The sequence below is a fragment of the Palaemon carinicauda genome, chromosome 40, assembly GCF_036898095.1.
Source record: "Palaemon carinicauda isolate YSFRI2023 chromosome 40, ASM3689809v2, whole genome shotgun sequence".
Taxonomy (NCBI): domain Eukaryota; kingdom Metazoa; phylum Arthropoda; class Malacostraca; order Decapoda; family Palaemonidae; genus Palaemon; species Palaemon carinicauda.
The window spans coordinates 49,922,678-49,944,735 of NC_090764.1; the positions used below are offsets into that span (position 1 = coordinate 49,922,678).

Sequence of the window (22,058 nt, forward strand, 5' to 3'; positions counted from 1 at the left end):
CCATGTCGTCCTGATGGACCCGCCCTTCCTTTTTCCTTAAAAAGGGCTATAGGACCCCTCCCTATATACAGTATCTCTAGCACCTCGTGTATCGCTACGAGGAATACAGATGGCGCCGTCGGCGACGCTATGCACGCATTCGAAGCGAGATAGGAGAGATGCCTTGCTAGCGGCTCTCCTTTCATTCTCATTTTTCGTTTTCTTGCCACTTGACCCCTTCGAAGTGTTAATTCTGTTCGGGGTGCAGATTGCTATGTGGCGTGTCAAGAATACGTCCTCTGATATTACGCGATATCCCTGGTTAATTTAATGAGGGATATTCGCTCTAGGAGTTAGAATTCTGAGTACCTTAAGGTAAATTCTCCGGGAATATCACCGTAGTCAAATATACCCAAAGAAGCTACCCTATAGGAACTTCCATCAGGACGACATGGCTATCTCACCCAAAAATAGATTTTTCACTTCGCTCAAAATCCGTTTTATGAACTACTTACCAAACCTTCTCTGCATTTCAAAAGCTGTAAGCACATTGCAAAGCTTTGTGTTTGCATATGCCTTAATAGATGAATATCCAGTACTATACGATGGTGATAAAACCTCTTCCTCAATGTTACCACAATCTAAAGTTGCAAATCTGAAAGATCAATTATCATTCAGGAATATTTCCAAAAATGAGATAAAAAAAAATTTCCTGTTCTCTACATTCCAACATCTTTTGTGACAATTGTAAAAAAATGACTTTATCCCAGTTTCAGCATTGCTAACTTAAACTAAATTTATTCCTTCATGTTTTGAAACTTTTTCATTCATTTTGACAATACTTTGCTGTAGGTCTATTTTACTTTTAATAAGCAAAGATAATTTTTCTTGAAAAAGAGCCAAATTATTTTTAACAGCCACCATGTAATCCCACTAGATTGCTCTGTTGGGCTAAACCACACAATCCTACATACCCTCATATAACAAAGAATTATTGTCTTCCTTACTCTAGGGCCTGTATATCAATGTAGGAATTAATATTAATATGGAATACCTTAACAACTTGAGATTTGCAGATAACATAGTTCTGTTTTGTGAATCATAGGAGGAATTACAAAAGATGATAAAAGATTTGAATAGAGAAAGCAGAAATGTAGGACTGAAAAATGGATATGAGTAAAACTAAGATAATTTTTAATGAAAATACAGACAACAAATAAGGGTTATGGACGAACCTCTAGAGATTGTTTATTAATAGACATACTTAGGACAAACAGTCTGTGTTTCCCCAGGAAATGAGACCAAAATTAAAAGAAGGATAAGCATGGGATAGAGAGCTTTTGGTAAACAAGATTTGATTATGAATCGTAAAATGCCACATTCTAAAAAGAAAAGCAATTAATAAGATGGTTCTACCAGTATTAATTTTTGCATCAGAAACTTGGAGCCATACTAAAGCCTTGGAACAAAAGCTAGTTGCAATTCAAAGAGCTATGGAGAGAACAGTGAGGGAATAACACAGCGACAGAAAAAGAGCAACAAGGCTAAGAGAGTAAGTTAAATGATAACTAAAAGGCTGTAAATAAATGCTGAACATAACTAAAAGTGTCATATGAAATATTGGGGAGTTATGAATTTCTACATAAGGGCCAGGAATCGGAAAACTTTCCTCACATTAAAGTAATGGGAGTACAGTCTCAGATTATCAAGAGATCTTTTACACAATATTCACCAGAAACCTTTACGTGCATTTCTATAACAAGTAGTATAAATTTTGTATTAAATAATTGATTTAGTAAAAGATACATTCTTACCGATGGCTTTCTGCTGCAACAAATACAACTCTTGATGGAGCTGACTTCATAAGTAGTGGCTGTAGCAGTAAAGCTAAATAAAACTGAGATAGGTGATTGACTTGAAACACAGTCTCAAAACCATCTTGTGTAGTAGAATGGGGTAACCCAAAAACCCCTGCGTTCAATATTAAAATGTCACACCGGCTGTAAAACAAAAAGGATTTTTCTAATAAAAATGAAAAATATATTTGAGCATTATGTACATGGTTTTAAAAAAATAACATTTCTTTTCTGATCAATATGAATATTATTATCATTACTTGCTAAGCTACAACCCTAGTTGGAAAAGCAGGATGGTATACGGCCAGGGGCTCCAACAGGGAATAATAGCCCAGTGAGGAAAGGAAACAAGGAAAAATAAAATATTTTGAGAACATTACAATAAATATTTCCTATAAAAACTTTAACAAAACAAGAGGAAGAGAAATAAGATAGAATAGTGTGCCCGAGTGTATCCTCAAGCAAGAGAACTCTAACCCAAGACAGTGGAAGACCATGGTAGGCACTACCTAAGACTAGAGAACAAGGGTTTAATTTTGGAGTGTCCTCCTAGATGAGCTGCTTATTATAGGTAGTCTCTTCTACCCTCACCAAGAGAAGAGTGGCCACTGAAAAATTACAGTGCAGTAGTTAATCCCTAGGGTGATGAAGAATTGTTAGGTAATCTGTGTTGTTAGGTGTATGAGAATAGAGGAGAATCTGTAAAGAATAGGCCAAACTACTGTGTGTAAATGTAGGCAAAGGGAAAATGAACTATAACCAGTGAGAAGGATCCAGTCAAAGGACCCCATAACTCTCTAGCGGTAGTATCTCAACGGATGGCTGGTGCCCTGGCCAACCTACTACCTATGGAAATATGTAAAATTTTGTATGCTTTCACTCAAGTCTATGATTACGATGAGAATGAGCATTTCATTGTACTTGAAACCTATTTCCAGATAATCATCACAAATAATACTGTCATACTTTTTATTTTCATGATTTATTCATTTCTGAGAATTATTTTTTGTTTACACCCACATTTTTCTCATTCCTCTAGCATCTATGTATATAACAAATATGTAGTACACCAAAATGGGAAAACAGGATTTTTAGGGTAGTGGAAAACATAATAATAGCAAGGTTCCCCCCGTAGAAGTAGACTAAAATAAGATGAGCCATGGAAAAACATAGACTCATGATTATAAAATAAGATGAGCTATGGGAAAGCATAAACTCATGATTATATCAGTATGAATCATGTAACACTCTTTTGCATAAAGTACAAAGATGACAAGACCAATCACAGGTAAATACCAAAAGACTACCTCCCCTTACTCAACAAAGGGTGTCGAGTCCTACCTAACCATGAATATTTCAGATCACCCCCCAACCCTCCCCTTACTCAACATAGGGTGCCGAGTCCTACCTGATCATGAATATTTCAGATCACCCCCCAATCCTCCCCACCTAGTATGACCTAGCATTCTGTAAATCCTAAAAGTAAAATACAAAGATAGATCCCAATATAAGCTAACCTTTAGAACCCACTCTGGATCAGCCCAGCCTAACTTGACCTGGAGCACTGTTAGTTAATGTAAGAACAGAAAACCACTCCAACCTATATCATGTTCTTACTAGCAATAAGGGGATATCCACCTCTTTACTGTAAGTTTGAGAAGTATGGTTAGAAGACACATGTTTCTTTGTCCAAAATATGGTAAAACGCTTGATGGAACTAACTTTAAAATATTTTAGAGTAACTTGAGGTCTTGACTTCATATAAAAAAAATGCCTCAAAATTGTTGAAATTCTCATAGAGGATACTGCACACTTCGTATCCATAGTATTAAATCAAATATATCTAATTATGAAAATTGGTCAAGTCACAAAGCCTGTTAACTATGGATATGAATTTCCGAGGTTTTTTATTATTTAAAAACAGTAGGTAATTATTACATGACAAAAAACTAAAAAGCTCCGGGAAAAGCACAGGTACTAAAAGTGGTTGGTACCTTCCATAACAGCAATGATGCACTGAAAATGTGTTGTAACTCCACATTCCATAAGTTAATAGGACAGCTTTTATATAACTTGTCTCTCATATTCCCTATGAAAAAACACCATACTGTAACTGGCAAAGTATGACCCCTTCTGATAGTGAATTTAGTGTTGCTGAGAAATTCAAGTATCTAACATGACCTCTTCATGAATATGACAAATTTGGAAACAATTTGTATTTTTCCCTAACTAATACAAACCTGTAGTTGTTTACATAAGATATGTCTTTCGGCAAAGCTAGAAGGCAGCCAATAGACTGAAAGAAATGCGAGGCGGCAACCCTGCCTTCCCAATGTTCTGCGTTGGTAGGGAGTGGCTAGTGGGTACCCCAGCCACAGAGCTGCCTTACTTTCGATTGTAGGCAGGACTTCAGGGGGACAGGTGATGGCTGGACAATTTTTATAAACAACTATAGGTTTATATTAGTTAGGAAAAAATACAAATTGTTTCCAAATTTGTCATTTGTTCTCGCACTAACAAACCTTCCATTGTTTACATATTATGACTAACTCTTAGGTGGGTGGAAGTTTGGCTTCTGGCTTAGACATTGACCCGGATTGTCCTAGAACAATGTTAGATTGTATCTGAGGATAAAACTTGACACCTCGCTAATAAATCACAGTGTGTGTTATTGCGGCCTGCACAAAAGAAAAAAGTGGTTGTAAAAATAGCATCTGAACATCTGAGTAAGACAAGTTCTAAAAACAGGAGTCTTACATATACAGTATGAAAGTTCGCAATAATTCCTCGCAAGAAGATATTGGGGACGTGAACAGTATAATTAATTATAATCTATACTAAAATACACAGGGGAATTGATTATTACTTGCAAAAAGAGTTGCACCAATTATGTTGAATGTAAACTGTTGTTTTTCTTTTACTTCCCAGGTCAAAGTATGATGGAGGTTGGAAAAGCTGGGGGATTTGATGTGGGGCAACCTGAATCTAGGCGATCTAGATCGCAGATGTTACGTAGCAAAATGATACCACCTATCTTCTAGCTGAAGCACCTGACCCCTATCGAGAAAGGTACCATAAAAACTCACCCTTGAAAGTAGAGTGAGAGGAGTTGGGCACGGAACATGGCCACGTGTCCTTGTCGCCGCTGGGCGCCCATTACGCCCAAACGACACTCCACTAGGTTGTGATCTTAGTACCGTAACTTTTGCCTTAGACTTATAACATGAGACAAGAATTATGTGCTCCTCCATCTTGCTTGACTTGGATAGAAATTAAGATTGTAATGTTTCGTTAATAAGTCAGAATTGGAACGAGATAAATTGCTATTCTACTGATGGAAGAAAATTAACAGTAACATGCTCTAAGTCGATACTCCCCGAATGTGTCTATAATTTACAAGATATAATTGATAATTACCATTATGATAAACTGTTTCAGTAATTTAAAAGTTAGTGAGAGACATATTTCTTCTGTTATGTAATTCCCAAGATTTAATGTTCTATTTCACTCGCTTTGAAGAAGATTTCTGCTCATGTTTCTGTGAAAATTAACTTAGACAATAAATCCTCTTATGATGTACAAGACATCTAATTCACTGGCTCTCATCATTTATTATTAACTGTTCATATCTAATGACCGTCTAGGTAAGCCGAGTTTTAAATACAGGAGTCTTACATATGTAGATGTTCCCAATGATGCTTCGCAAGAAAACATTGGGTACGTGAACAGTATAATTAATTATTATCTATACTAGAATATACAAGGGAAGTTATTATTACCTGCAGATGTTGAAGCCAGCTTGCAAAAGACCCAAGGAGTTGTACCCCAAGAGAGAGGAAAATGAAGAGAGGAAAAATGCCAGACATACTCTCATTCATTCCAGACTTAACCAAGGTAACCAATGCCCTCAACCAGCTGCTACTTGTTCAATAAGGAGCCTGAGGTGTTCTTAAACCACTTATTGTGCAGCCACCACAGGGCCAATAGTAAATGTATCAAGCCTTCTGTAAGTCAGATCTTTGAGGTAGTGAGCAATGAAGGTTGTTTGCCGCTTCCACATGCCCACTTGTAAAACTTGAGAAACGGAGTAGTTTCGCTTAAATGCAAGGGATGTACTGATGCCCCTGACATCATGACCTCTAGGCCATCGAGCTTGAAGAGTGTCTTGTTGGAGAGCAATTTCTATGACTTTGCGAATGCAGGAAGAGATCGTGTTCTTGGTGACCCTCCTCTTTGTTCTGCCTGTGCTGACAAATAAGGCTGAAAGAGCATTTAAGATAATACTGTATCTCAAACTCCTTACTGGGCAAAGTAACAATTGATCCGCCAGCAACTGGTGGAACTGTTGGAAAGCTAAGAAGGCTGCTCTCATCTCTAGGAGATTTATGTGCTGGTACCTTTCGGATTCAGACCAAAGGCCTGAGATCATGTGGTGCAGCAAGTGGGGCCCCCACTCGTGTTTTGATGCGTCTGTGAAGAGCAACAAACCTGGAGGAGGGACGAGAAGATCTTGACCTTTGTGGGGGTTCTCCTCTGCCACCCACCATTGTAGATCCGTTACTTGCTCCTGGCCTACTGGCACTAGGGTGTCCAGAGACCCAGTGTGCTGGTCCCAAAAGGAATTTAGATGCCATTAGAGGGATCTTACCCTGAGGCGACCGTTTGGAACAAGACAAAGCAGGGAGGTTAGATGGCCTAGGAGGCACAACCACTGATGGCCTAGCATGTCTCCGCGTCTAAGGAAGGGACAAGCCACTTCTCTCAGCCTGTGTACTCTGTCATCTGATGGAAAGGCTTTCTGTATGATGGTGTCTATTATCATATCGAGGTACACTAGTCTCTGTGATGGGAGCAGTGATGACTTCTTGAGATTTATCACAATTTCCAGATCCTGACGTAACTTGGAGAAGCATGTCTCCGAGACCTCCTGGAGAGTGCCCTTCTGCAGCATGGTCTGGACTTTGGCCCGGAACGCCAGGTGCTTTGCTGTTCTCTTCGCATAGGAGCTTAGAGGTATTGGATTCCGAGTCAGAGGAGGGAGAGATTGTATGAAAGGGACACGATATCCTGTACTGTCCAGAGGCCACCTCGACAGCTTCCTCTACCACCTTTCCTTCCTCTGAAGGACTTTCGGCCTTTCTGGTTGCTGGAATGGAAGGGCCTTTAAGGAGCCCTCCCATAAGGCTGAGACTGATGACCCTCTGTCATAGCTCTGTGGAGGAGAGAATCCTTGGAGGATTTTCTCTACCTGCAAGCTGCTCATTCCACCTCTTTAGGATTGAAGAGGGAAGTTTCCTTGAGGGTCGAGTTCCGAAGGCGCGTCACTTCTACTTACGGCACCTGCCTGTGGAACCTTCCTATCACTGTATCCCTTTGCTTTAGAATCACATTAGCCCGCAAGTTTACCGCGTGGTGCAAAAGGAAATCCAAGGTCCAGGTACCGGACAGAAGGAAGGATTCCAAGGACCGCCTGATCGTCTCCTTGGAAAGATCTACGGCGCGAAGCGGCCTGCATGGCATACCTCGCACCTTGCTCTATGTTGAGTAGCTCTGAGGCAAAAAGGGAGGCTCTCAAGGAGGCTAGTCTCTGTAGTGGAACATTCTGTGTGAGTGATTCCACTGATGTGTCAAGAGTCACGGTAGGGCGACGATCGTCCTGGATCTCGTAATACTTCCTTCGGAGTACAAAAGGAAGGGGCAGAGATCGGGTGGAAGACCCTACTAAGAGAGCTAGAGGCGCCAGATATCTGGGAGATAGCTTTCCTTTTGGCTGCCTTATGTCCCTTTGACCAGGGAAGAGCTGCACTGGTCTTGGTTGGTTTCTGGGATCCAAGGATCTGATCCAAAACTATGTCTTTGCCTTCTTATGGAGCAGAGTAGGGATCTGACAACCTATTGAAGGTCCTCATGCATGCAAGGACCTGACAGAAGGCATGATTCGACTCTTTGCGCTCAGCCTCAGAGTGGAACTTCGGACTCGCCGCTTTAGAGAAAAATTCTTTGTCCGTGTCCCTGAACTCATCTACCTTCGGACTCTCGTCTGAGAAAGCCTGGGTTAGGTCAAAGTTGTCATCTTGAACATGAGATGGTCCCGCCTCGGGAGACCCCTTCGCCTGTTCCTGTCTTCATGCTTCTCTGGCCTTAGAATTCTCTGGAACCGTTTTGGAATCTTTAGATTCCTTCCTGAGAGAGAAGCGTTTCTCCAGAATCGTTGTTTCCAAAGAAACTTGTGGGTCATTAAGTTTCTGCGCTTCAGGAACCTTGACTTCCTCCTCTTCAAAGAGGAGATATACAGGACGTTGATCTGGAGGAACAATTTCGATGGGTTTGGGGTCGAAGGGGTGGATACCGATCGCCCGAGGAGAACCAATGTCCCTCCTGTACTTGTACGTGGATGGATGATACCTGCAAGTGGTGGTGTGACACGTTTCATCCTCCTCCTCTGCTTGTTCGTCATCCTGTCACCTGACTTGATCGGTGTTAAGGGAAGAGGTCCTGTAGGTGGGTTTGGTTTCAGAGTCCTGTGTTTCCTTGGCGCTAGGTCAAGGTGGTGTTGACCTAAACACCGAAGGAACAGAACTCTGAGCAGACCTTCTCTTCGGGTCAGAAGGAGGATCCGCAGATGACGAGGATGACTTGTCCAAAGGTATACGAAGAGTAGCTCGTGGACGAGGAGGGGGTTGGACAGGTGGAATGGGCAAACCCAGCAACCATGTTAAACCATGAAGGAATCTCTCTGGCCCGAAACAAGTCGGAAGTTTCCCTAGGGAATCCCGGAGGAGGAGGCATCCTTTTAGGATGGTGTTTAAATGGGTCTGCTTCTGGTAAAGGAAGCTTCTTAGGCATCATGAGATGCTCTTCATTGCTGCGCATTGGATAAGCAGGAGAGATAGGAACGTTCGCGTACTTATTGGGAGGTTCCTTAAAACCCTTTGGAAACGGGACTGGCCTGCCACTAGAGCTGTCAGTTGCGGAGGGTGTCGATGAAGAAGTTGGGTCTTCACTAGCTCGCAAAACTGTGGCCTTGGCCCGCGAGACCCTCGCCTGTTCAGCAGGTGGACTTGCTGAAGGAGGCGCTTTACTTGAGACAATGCGTGGATTGCGCATGCAAGTGTGTGATTCACGTGTGGAATCAAGAGATTCATGATCAATGTCACGTGAATCGCGAGCAGAAGTCACTTTTTCACAAGTAAATGAAGGGAAGCAAGAAGTACAAGGCCTCTGGGGCTCTTGTGCCAAAGGGGCACTCTGCACTCTTGAAGATGGGGTGGGCTGGGAGCCTGCGAGTGGGGGCAACACGATGGATGGGAGAGCATTTAAGTGCAGAAAAGCTGGTAGACGAATGCTTCGTATAGACATCCCAGGTTTTAAAAGGTGCTGGAGGTAGTCTTGACAGAGGCTTCTCTGAGGGTTGGTCTTGCTCATTTCCTCGTCCGGTCTGAGGTCGATTGGGATGAGGGTCAGGAGTTGTAGCACCGTGCGTGGATGGAGGGCAAGTGGGTCTACGGTGTCCTCTGGGAGAGGATCTCCTCGATCTAGAGCGTTTAGAGCGCTTAGATCGTGATCATTGAGAGTGACGGTCTTCTGATCGTGAGCGCCTGGCTCATGATCGTGATCATCTTGATTGCGAGTGCTTAATGTGAGACCTCGAGTGTGAAGCTCATGAAGTGAGCGCAAAGTCTGTGATCGTGATCGTGAGCGCGAGGCTTGTGATTGCATGACTCTAGAGAAGGAGCGCAAAGATGAACTTGCACTTGAGCGTGAAGCTGTTGATCTGGAGCGTTGCGCCCTAGATCGAGGGTGTCTCGTAGAAGATCTACTCCTAGGCCGTAATGACCTACAGTCTTTATAGCGTGAGCGCGTAGCGCTAGAATGCGAATGCCCATGATTTAGCTATGCCCCCTTTTCACTACCCTTCGATTCATTGAAGGGGAGGCTATTTACCTGATAGTTAGGGGAAAGGATTAGAATCTGGATATATTAGCTTTTCAAACAATTTAGCCTTATTCAAGTTTATCTTTTCATCCTATTTAACAATAATTGAGGCTTGCAGTAAAATATCAGCTTTGTAAGTCATTGGTTGCAACTATTTTTAAGTTGGGGAAAAACAGTTTTACCTAGTTCAGGCCACCTTCCCTTATCCTTCAATTTTCTGAAGGGGCAACTATCTACTTGATAGTTAGGGGATAGAGGTTAGTTTTACTAGAGCCTTAAACTTTAATACTAGTCCAGTCTTAGGGGGGAAAGACAATTAATTTTTTTCAATTGTGACCTTTACACTACATAAGAATGAGATCAAGATTAAATGTAGCTATATCAGATATAATATCCCTGTTAACTCTAAATGACGGACAATGGTGTCACTAGTATAGTGACTGTTGTGCATGCCGGAGTGGGGCCTGGGACCCTGTAAACTGCCCTTTCTAATAATTCTGCTGCCAATGGATTCATTTTACCCAACATAAGGATCCACAAGCAGCAAGCTTGAGAGAAAGTACCAACCTCCTTTAATGTGGGTGAAGGGATTTGCTGAGATCCCGACTTCCGCTGAGTATCTACCCAGTAAGGAACTCTGGAATCTCATCTGTCAAACATTAATGGATTTGGCAGTAAGGGGGGGGGGTCAGGGCGGACCAGATCCCCTTCAAGTATTACTATTTGGGATGAAGGATGATTTAGACCCTGATGAGGACGCATCATTCCTCCAGGGGTCCTCAGACGAGATTTCGGTCTTCACGGGGAGGCAGCCTTTGAGTGATTCCCAGGGTTTTGGTCAGCTTGCTGGGTTGGCTTGAACTCAGGTTTCCATTAGGCAGGTTGCAATTCCTCCTGGATTCAGTCAGCTTGAGTCTCCCGTGAATGCTTCAGTTATTACTTGATAATTGAGGCCCTGACTAGCTACCTCTATGGTGAACATGACCAAAGCTTTACCAGTTCTGGGAATTTCCAAACTACAACCACTCCTGCTTCGTTCCAACATGATGACCTGGTGGTGGCAAGACCTTCAGGTGTTAAGGTTAGAAGAAAACTCCTGTAGGGGTTTTATCTTCTGATCCAAAGTCTTCCAGGTTAGGTAATGGGGGGGGGGAAGGGCAATGGAGGTGGTAGCTACTATGTTTTTTGAGTTGGAGGACTTAGTGAGGAACCCTGTCATCTAGTACAGAAAGTGGTTTTTTTTTTTTTTACCTTAATTGAACATTTTTGATGCAGGGGCTTTGATCTTCTATTCAAAGTTGTGGAATTTAAAAATTTTGCTATGTTCCCTCAATCACATTGGTGGATTAAGGATCCATCCTTATGTACTATTCCCCCAACTTTCCCTAAAGAGGTATCCTGATGACATAAAAGCTTGGCAGTCTCAGAGGCTGGCAATTTTCTAGACCAAAGTTTGTTTGATGCTTCAGTGGTTGGGTATACAGTACCAGGATAAATACCCTTTGTGGAAAAATAGTCAAAATGGTATTAGAATTGATGAGGCACATGTTGCTGAAAGGAGACTTTGCCCTTCATAAGGAATGTAATAACCTTTTATGGGTGTATCCTAAGACTTTGAAGGATTCATAGAACTTAGAGGTTTTAAGTCTTTCTCTCCAAGAATGGGATGCTCAAGTAGGGAACAATCAATTGGATGATAGTGTTTCTTCCATTCCAGACAATTTCAGAACAAGATGAATTTAATGGCCAAAATACTTTGTTTAATATGTTGTGTTATCATAGGCTCTTTGGAAGTGGGAAGATATTTACCTCAATAATGGCTAACTTACAGAGCAAGCCTACTTAGGGAGCATTACAGAAATTTATCAGAAAAGAATTTGAAGTAAGGTGTGGTGCTATAGGTTGGTTGCTTGCAATTTAGAAAAAAATAGAAATAGAGAAGTCTCTATATAATTCCCATTCCTTTTCTCCCAAGCATTAGCGGATAGATAAAGGATACTACCTGTGCAGTTGGAACTTTACTTCCAAAGAAATAAAGGAAAATACTTTGGCCCTACCTAAAAAAGAAAGCCTTGAAAACCTTCAATTACTAAGCTTCAGTCTATAGCAGGAGTCAACAGCAGTCCCAGAGGCAACCAGTAAAGAGACCAGCATCACACACATCCTATGCCTATTTAGTCCATACTTAGTTTCTTTGAGAATACCAGGTAGAGTCCAAATTCATGAAAAAGAAATGAAGAATGAACAGAAAAAAAAATAAAGCATTTTATTTTGAATAAATCTGGCTTAGCTATCAAATTTTTTCTTGGGATATAATTTTCAAAGGAATAGAACAACTGGCAACAAACCAGGGGGAACTTGGGTGCTAGTCAGCTGTGCCGAGGCCAGAGGACCTCATCCAAGAATGTCCTCAGGTCGGGTGTTGTCCCTATTGTTTTCAAGAATGTTGGACTGTTTCTCGGTGGGGATAGAGCATAGTCTCTCATAAAATTGGGGTTGGTTGTAGCTCTCCAAATCACCTCCACGACATCATCGCATCAGAAAAAAATCCAGGAACATGATTAGTTTGTAAGCAAAATACTAAAAAAGAAGTCATAGAAAAATGCACGGTACTAAGAAATCCAGAGCACACTATTCAGTGTACCAAAGGAAGACTCACCTATAAGAAGAGTGATCCTCGACACACCAGATGCAATGCATTCAAGAATGACAACCATCTCGCATGTATGCTAATTAAAACAGATCGCCTTGGACCTGTACTATAGACCTAACATGTGCTTATTAGCAGGTCCCTATTGCTTCCCAGCTCAGACCTTACCAAGCATTTCAGCTTAGGAAGGGTTCATACAGGTTCAAAGTGATACCTTTCAGCCTCAATATTGCTCCAAGAGCATTCACAAATCTACGAGAGTTAGTAATCAACTCCTTTGGTAACAGGAAGTTCAGGTTACTGTCTATATGTTCAACTAGCTAGCTGGGGCAGAGACAAAAGAAATTTTCCCCTGGTACACAAATAAACATTATTATTTGATGTAGTTCTCAAATGGATATTCTGGTGGCTAATATGTTAACAACCATCCTAAGCCTGCCAAAACCATCTCAGTAAAGAATTTTATGCAAGATTAATTTCTTTCTTTGGCCTCACTTTCCTCCAATCAGTAACTGGAAAAGGTCTTGGGTATTACAACCTGCTATCATGCTATAAAAGCTAGATACCTACTGTACAGTCAGAAGCTTCCATGTGAGGTACACCACAGCACTTTATCGTTACTATACAATGTAGAAACCGACAGAAAGTTGAGTAAAATAGCGTAAAGTGGAGTTATTTTTGTATATATACTTAGGAAAGAGCAACGTAAAACTGAAACTGACAAATCTTGAAACGAAGTACAGAGGGGTGCCACTGTAATTGTTTAAAATGTTTGTCCTGTACTGTATATTGTATGATCAAATAATAATAGATACTCTTCTTTTACTTATTATTAAATTGTTCAATGGGGAAGGAGGTAAGAGTCCCTTCAGTTCTTTGAAGATCATGACAGTGTGGGTATTTAGTACCAGAAACTTTATTACATCTTTCACCTATACCTGGCCACTTGAACTGTTAGTAATCTCCTTCACCTATCATTTCCAGAATCACATTCAAATAGTAAATTGCTTCTCAATCAGAGGTGCTAATTTTGTGACCTCAGATCAAAAATAAAAGATAATAATATTCTTTTCTTGCTGCTATGTATCTTCTCTTCAGGACCGCTATACTACAACCATCTTCCAAGTCTCAAGAGATAAATGGGGGAAAGCATGTGTCAGAAGAACAAGGTAATTATTAAGGGCAAGTTGCATGAGAGGGAAGCCACGCTCACCAGCCAGTCACAGAATAGCCACTTTTGTCTTTAGACCTAGGACTGAGAGGGGTGGTTGAGGAGAGAAATTTAATTCAAAGGACTCAGGTTTGTGCATACATACATACATATACCAAGGCACTTCCCCCAATTTTGGGGGGTAGCCGACATCAACAAATGAAACAAAAACAAAAAGGGGCCCTCTACTCTCTACGTTCCTCCCAGCCTAACAAGGGACTCAACCGAGTTCAGCTGATACTGCTAGGGTACCACAGCCCACCCTCCCACATTATCCACCACAGATGAAGCTTCATAATGCTGAATCCCCTACTGCTGCTACCTCCGCGGTCATCTAACGCATCGGAGGCAGCAGCAGGGCCTACCGGAACTGCGTCACAATCGCTCGCCAGTCATTCCTATTTCTAGCATGCTCTCTTGCCTCTCTCACATCTATCCTCCTATCACCCAGAGCTTCCTTCACTCCATCCATCCACCCAAACCATGGCCTTCCTCTTGTACTTCTCCCATCAACTCTTGCATGCATCACCTTCTTTAGCAGACAGCCACTTTCCATTCTCTCAACATGGCCAAACCACCTCAACACATTCATATCCACTCTAGCTGCTAACTCATTTCTTAAACCCGTTCTCACTCTCACCACTTCGTTCCTAACCCTATCTACTCGAGATACACCAGCCCTACTCCTTAGACACTTCATCTCAATAACATTCAATTTCTGTCTCTCCATCACTTTCATTCCCCACAACTCCGATCCATACATCACAGTTGGTACAATCACTTTCTCATATAGAACTCTCTTTACATTCATGCCCAACCCTCTATTTTTTACTACTCCCTTAACTGGCCCCAACACTTTGCAACCTTCATTCACTCTCTGACGTACATCTGCTTCCACTCCACCATTTGCTGCAACAACAGACCCTAAGTACTTAAACTGATCCACCTCCTCAAGTAACTCTCCATTCAACATGACATTCAACCTTGCACCACCTTCCCTTCTTGTACATCTCATAACCTTACTCTTACCCACATTAACTCTCAACTTCCTTCTCTCACACACTCTTCCAAATTCTGTCACTAATCGGCCAAGCTTCTCTTCTGTGTCTCCAACCAGTACAGTATCATCCGCAAACAACAACTGATTTACCTCCCATTCATGGTCATTCTCGTCTACCAGTTTTAATCCTCGTCCAAGCACTCGAGCATTCACCTCTCTCACCACTCCATCAACATACAAGTTAAACAACCACGGCGACATCACACATCCCTGTCTCAGCCCCACTCTCACCGGAAACCAATCACTCACTTCATTTCCTATCCTAACACATGCTTTACTACCTTTGTAGAAACTTTTCAATGCTTGCAACAACCTTCCACCAACTCCATATAACCTCATCACATTCCACATTGCTTCCCTATCAACTCTATCATACGCTTTCTCCAGATCCATAAACGCAACATACACCTCCTTACCTTTTGCTAAATATTTCTCGCATATCTGCCTTACTGTAAAAATCTGATTCATACAACCCCTACCTCTTCTAAAACCACCCTGTATTTCTAAGATTGCATTCTCTGTTTTATCTTTGATCCTATTAATCATTACTCTACCATACACTTTTCCAACTACGCTTAACAAACTAATACCTCTTGAATTACAACACTCATGCACGTCTCCCTTACCCTTATATAGTGGTACAATACATGCACAAACCTAATCTACTGGTACCATTGACAACACAAAACACATATTAAGCAATCTCACCAACCATTCAAGTACAGTCACACCCCATTCCTTCAACATCTCAGCTCTCACACCATCCATACCAGACGCTTTTCCTACTCTCGTTTCATCTAGTGCTCTCCTCACTTCATCTATTGTAATCTCTCTCTCATTCTCATCTCCCATCACTGGCACCTCAACACCTGCAACAGCAATTATATCTGCCTCCCTATTATCATCAACTTTCAATAAACTTTCAAAATATTCCGCCCATCTTTTCCTTGCCTCCTCTCCTTTTAACAACCTTCCATTTCCATCTTTCACTGTCTCTTCAATTCTTGAGCCAGCCTTCCTTACTCTCTTCACTTCTTTCCAAAACTTCTTCTTATTCTCTTCATATGAATGACCCAATCCCTGACCCCACCTCAGGTCAGCTGCCCTCTTTGCCTCACGTACCTTGCGCTTTACTTCCACATTTTTCTCTCTATATTTTTCATACTTCTCTATACTATTACTCTGCAGCCATTCTTCAAAAGCCCTCTTTTTCTCTTCCACTTTTACCTTCACTCCTTCATTCCACCATTCACTGCCCTTCCTCATGCTGCCTCCAACAACCTTCTTTCCACACACATCACTTGCAATCCCAACAAAATTTTCTTTTACTACCTTCCACTCCTCCTCTAAATTGCCAGTTTCTCTTACTTTCACTTCGTCATATATCATTTTCAACCTTTCCTGATATTTACTTTTTACCCCCGGTTCTATTAGCTCTTCAACCCTCACTAGCTCCCTTTTACATCCACCTACTCTATTCCCCCACTCTTTTGCTACAACTAATTTTCCTTCCACCATAAAATGATCAGACATACCGTTAGCCATACCACGTGCACGTCTTTCAATCTTCTAAACATTCTTTTAATTATCAACACATAATTCATTAATGCCCTTTCTACTACTCTTCCATTTGCCACTCTTACCCATGTATACTTATTTTTATCTTTCTTTTTGAAAAAGCTATTACTTATCACCATCTCTTGCTCAACACATATCTACCAGTCTCTCACCACTCTCATTTTCACCTGGTACGCCATACTTCCCAATGACACCTTCTACCTCTCCAGCGCCCACTCTAGCATTTAAGTCACCCATGACAACTACATAATTCCTTCTACCCAGTCCTTCTACACACCTAGTTAATTCATTCCAGAACTCATTCCACTCTTCTTCACTTTTCTCACTACCTGGCCCATACGCATTGACAAACGCCCAACATTCCCTACCCGACCTAACCCTCACCCACATTAGCCTAGATGATATCTCCTTCCATTCCACTACTTTACCTGTAATCCATTCACTCAGCAACAAAGCCACACCCTCTCTCGCTCTCCCCCTTTCAATCCCAGACACTCTACCAGACATTTCACCAAACATCACTTCACCCTTTCCTTTTATCTTCGTCTCACACAAGGCCAATACATCCATCCTTCTATTCCTAAACATACTTCCAATTTCACATCTTTTACTCTCTACGCACATTCAAACAGCCCAAAACTAGAGTGCAGGGAGCAGTCACTCCCCCCCCCAGCTCCATCTCTTTGTCGATGTCTCACAGGATGTAGATACAGGAGAGGGGTTCCCAGCCCCCTCGTCCCGTCCCTTTTAGTCGCCTCTTACGACACGCGGGGATAACGTTGGCGCTATTCTAATTGTTTTTATAACCTATCATTTTTTCCAATGAGCATACAAATCTTTTCTCGTTTAAAGTATCGTACTGAAAAGTGCTCTGACTTAAGAGACACAATCTCTTGGGACCTATTTGAAAACACTAACAAAACAGGATACAACTAAACTTGGAGTCACCTCAGCATGTCCAATGGAAGGGACCAAGGAGCAGATTAAAAATGTCACACTTAACTTGTGTTAGAGGGCCTGCTATCTGCTGCAGGTATATCAGAAGTATTTTCAATACCAGGCTCACAGTCCAGCTGACTGAGTCCTGGGGAAATAGTTACAGGTGAGTTCCATCCCTTCCTCCCAGATGAGAACAGTGCTGTTGGTTGATGAAGTGGTGTCACAGCGGTAGTTATCACACTGGGCTCACTCTCCACTTAACAGACACCAAAGCAATCGGTCAGTGGATGAGTTCCATTACTCCCTACTGAAGAGGAATAGCTGCTTTCAATGGACAAGGATGCTTCTCCTATTTCACAGTAAGACTGTGGAGTCCCTTTTGTGACCTGGTCGAGACTGCACATCTGCATCAAATCCAAAGAAAAAGTCATCACATTGGGTTCACAACCGTTCAACCAACTCCAAAGGTACCGGGTGAAAGATAAGAAATGATACTTCTTCCAAAAGAAGGACAGCAGTTTCCTACAGGCTAGGGCATTCCTCTTATTCCATGATATGAATGAAGAAGGTAGGAGCAATGCTCACCCTCACTGGGCCTATGGATCCCCCTGACTGAACCCCAAGGTAATGGTCAGCAGGTGAGATCTGCCATTTCCTCCCTATGAAGAGAGAGTATGCTTGAAGTCCAATGGAACATCTTGCAATAGGCTTTCTGTACTACTGTGACTACTTCTACTTCCTTCTTCTGAGTTTCTGGAGAAGAGAACAGAATGGGGAAAGAGGAGTTGATATAAGAGGAATACAAGAGCGCACTCACTTTTTTCTTCTTGCCATCTATTCTTCCTTGCTACCAAAAGTGGTTAACAATTCCTACTGATCAGGAATAGGTACTACTCTACATCTCTGAGTTTGCATTCAAGAGCAAAAGAAAAAATTCACAGCAGAGCAGCATTTCCAGGTATGTAATCCTTTGCTTCAGTGTGTGGTTTTGATCTCATCCTGGAAAGACTCCCAAGAGGTCATACCGAATGGCACAAGTTTGACACTCCTCAAACACCTGAGGAATGAAGGTGGTGAAGGTCGCACTTTCAAAATGAATGAAGGCCTAAATACACTAAAAGTCCCTTGTGTCACCAGGAGCATGGTGATTTTCTCTCTGAAGGCTGCGTATGGAGCAAAAGTTCCAGCTAAGCATGGCCTGACAAGTTACGGTTCAATTTGGAGGGGTACAGACATGTGCTCCAACCTTGCAATGACTCGTTAAGAGCCAAAGGGGAGGGGTGGAGAAAGGTTGTATATGACTTAATGCAAATTATCCAGAATCGTTTCACGTCTGTTGCATGTCTATGGATGAAACCCTAAGGCCATATCTCAAATGGATTTGGATGGAAGATTGGAAAGGGAATGTGAGAGGCAAAGCATCCCCCTACTGACAGCAGGGGACATACCTCTGCATCTCTTCCCACCTTCATCTTCCCCATAACACCATTCCAGGACTGAGTCTGGGAAAAGCAAGACCTGTTGAAACACAGTCCAACCCCTTCTGACAAAAGAAGCTGGTAGTGGTCATTTTTGGGATTTGCGGTGGTCTCCTTTAAAACACCAGAACCCTTGAGGGATACTGCAGTGGATAAAGGAGTAATGTCCTGATAAATGGTATCCACTTACACTGCTACCTTGTCACCCTGTTGAGGCTGTGCAAAGAATTCAGCCCTAATCTGATCCTTAGAGCAACTAAGGTGTCACAGCCGACTATTATCATCATTATTACAAGCTAGGCTATATGCCTAGTTGGAAAAGCAGGATGCTATTAGCCCAAGGGCTTCAACAAGGAAAAATAACCCAGTGAGGAAATGAAACAAGGAAATAAACTACAAGAAGAATAAACAACCAAAATAAAATATTTCAAAAACAGTAACAACAAGAGGAAGAGAAATAAGATAGAATAGTGTGCCCGAGTGTACCCCCAAGCAGGAGAACTCTAATCCAAGACAGTGGAAGGCCCTAGTACAGAGGCTACAGCACTATCCAAGACTAGAGAACATTAGTTTGATTTTGGAGTGTCATTCTAAAAGAGCTGCTTACCATAGCTAAAGTGTCTCTCCTACCCTTACCAAGAGGAAAGTAGCCACTGAACAATTACATTACAGTAGTTACCCCTTTGAGCAAAGAAGAATTGTTTATGAGGAGAGAGGAGAATGTAGTAAGAATAGGCCAGACTATTTGGTGTATGTGTAGGTAAAGACAAATTGAACCATAACCAGAGAGAGGGATCCAATGTGGTACTTACTGGCCAGTCAAAGGACCCAATAATTACTCTCTAGTGGTAGTATCTCAACGGGCAGCTGGTGCCCTGGCCAACCTACTTCCACAAGGATAGAGAATATGTGCTTGTCAACCCATTCTAGTAATTCTTTCCTTACCCTAGTATGTGAATGCTCAACTCCAAAACTTATTCGGGAATATATAATCAGGAGGCAGATGATGAATCGGACATTGAACGTTATCATTCTGTGATTGGGAAAAAAATTTCTGGTGACTGAGAGCAGGAGTAGTACTGTGTACCCCTCCCTCTGGGGAACAGGTGCAGTTGTATAGTCAGTCTGAATGGGTGCTCAGAAGCTAAGAATGGAACCAGTCACTGACTGGCTCAGCAAAGGCCACAGAGCACTGGCCCAGAGGATCAGTGTGGTGCGCTAGTATAGTATCTCCTCTCTTAAAGGTACTCAAGAAGGAAAAGAAACTGAAGCGATACTCTAACATTATGGTGAAGGGTGAGAGAGGGTGCTGAAGCTCCTCAATCACTTGGCCTATGATGACAAAACTGATTGTTCGATGGTTGGATGATTGGCTATCGGTATGGGTGATCGACCCCAAACAAGACCGATGGCCACTATACGAGTGCTTGGCCCTATAAAAGAATGCTTGGGCGAGGCACCAGTGATCCGTGCAGCATTGGAAAAATCGGCCATCAATACCAGAGACTGCTACAGCTATCAGCTTAAGAGACACCTGTACTGAACACACAGCCTCGTGCCATGATCAGCATGGAATCAGGTACTGGGTGGGAACTGTCACATCTCAAGATCATTAATTGCAAAACCTTGGAAAAATCCATATCTATATGAAATTTTTCAGACTCTTCAATGCCCTTAACTAATTTAATTACATAGTTTTTAAGAAATGTTAATTAACTAGATAAGATATAAAAAGGTTTCAGATTAAACCCTACTAACAAAATCTATAATAGTCTATCTCATACGGACAATGAGTGCTGGTCCCCCAGGCCTTTACAATAAAACAATAGAACAATTTACAGGCACAACATATAAATAAAGTATTATTGGAGGCTTGGAGAAGCTGTCTGAAAAAAAAAGGAGAGGGTAAATCTAGCATTCTTGTAAGATTTAGTATTTCATGGTATGAACTTAAAATCAGAAGATTGAGACCTACCTGAATTTCACAGAGTATGCATGAGCAAATATTTTCACACTTGAAAGTGATCTTAAATCAACTTTCATGGGATGACAGACAGCATTAGGCCTCTGCATACGAACCCTCTTACAAGCATGTTCTGCTTTATCTATATCTCTACAAGCAAATACAACTGTACAACCATGGAATGCTAAGGACCGAGCTGTTTCGAAACCTGAAAATAAAAAAAAATGTTTGTATTACAATCATCTTTACAATTTATGAAGTATCACAAAGGATTATTTAGTAACTCTGCAATCAGAGGTTTGTCATGACATATGTGATATATAGAAATAGACCTTAACCCTCTTGTTATACCAGGTGTGACAAAATAGCTGTCAAGCTCATGATTTTTGGCCAGGGGCAACAGTTAAACACAGAGAAAATCTATTTTTGTGCCTTGGTATGGTCAAACTATAACAGATATGAACATTTGATTTATACATTATGTCAAGGAATAATTGAAATGTTCCATTATTTAAGCAGAATATATTTGCATTGCTTTTCAAAGAGTATTAATAAAATGGGAAGAAAATGGCTTTGTCACACAATCAATTATTTCTATATGAATTTGATTGGCAAAGAGCTAAATTTTTTAGTGAGCAAGGACATTACATGTTAACTTACTTGCATTCATGTCTACTAGCGTAATTTACTATAAAATTAAGACAGACAAACTGCAAATATCCTTAGAAAGCTGAATAGATATCATAAAAATGAAACAAATGAAAGTGATATATACTTTTAAGAAATTGAGCAATTGTAGAGCAAATAAATTTCTATTTTTATCTATCTCCAAAATATTATTTGAACAAAATGTATAAAAAGTCTAGAAACTCAATAAAAAGTAAATTCAATTTTGCATACATACATGTTTAACAGTACTATACACAGTAAGATGAAATAACTGAACAGAATTCATCAAGTTTAAAATTACAATACTGTATGGTAACTAGATGGCTCTCATGCAGGCCAAGACCTGCCAGAAGATGTGTTCTGACTCCTTCTGCTTTGCCTCTGCTAGCTTAGGACTTGCAGCCTTCGGGAGATAGTCTTCCTCGTCATAATTATCTTCCACCCATGAGCTCTCATCTAGGGGTGGGTCGAAGTCATCTCCTTGTAGACGGGGCATCTCTTGCTGACATCCTTGCAGGAACCGTGAAGGATCATTGGGGGTTCTCTTGTGGAGGTCTTGATGCCTTAGCCGAGGTCTTAGGAATTGTTTTAGAGTCGTTTGACTCCTTACGAGACGAAAAATACTACTCCAGGAGTGAAGGTCTGGGGTGTTCCTCCCTTTACCCTTCTCTTGTTGAGGGAACAACGTCTGCGTGAGAAGGCTTCTTCAACACTGGTCACTGTTCCGGGGGAACCAACTCG

At 41.6% G+C, this 22,058-nt stretch overlaps 1 protein-coding gene across 2 annotated transcripts in view; it reads right to left on the minus strand.

Moving 5' to 3' along the window:
* Wwox (WW domain-containing oxidoreductase) overlaps positions 1-22,058 on the minus strand; it is a 111,234-nt gene that overhangs the window by 22,998 nt on the left and 66,178 nt on the right. For both annotated transcript variants that reach the window (XM_068363709.1, XM_068363710.1), the window contains exons 5-7: positions 20,661-20,856; positions 1,794-1,979; positions 495-634 (exon numbers count right to left, since the gene is read on the minus strand). In XM_068363709.1, coding sequence (XP_068219810.1) covers positions 495-634; positions 1,794-1,979; positions 20,661-20,856 — 522 coding nt within the window. The remainder of the gene's footprint in view (positions 1-494; positions 635-1,793; positions 1,980-20,660; positions 20,857-22,058) is intronic.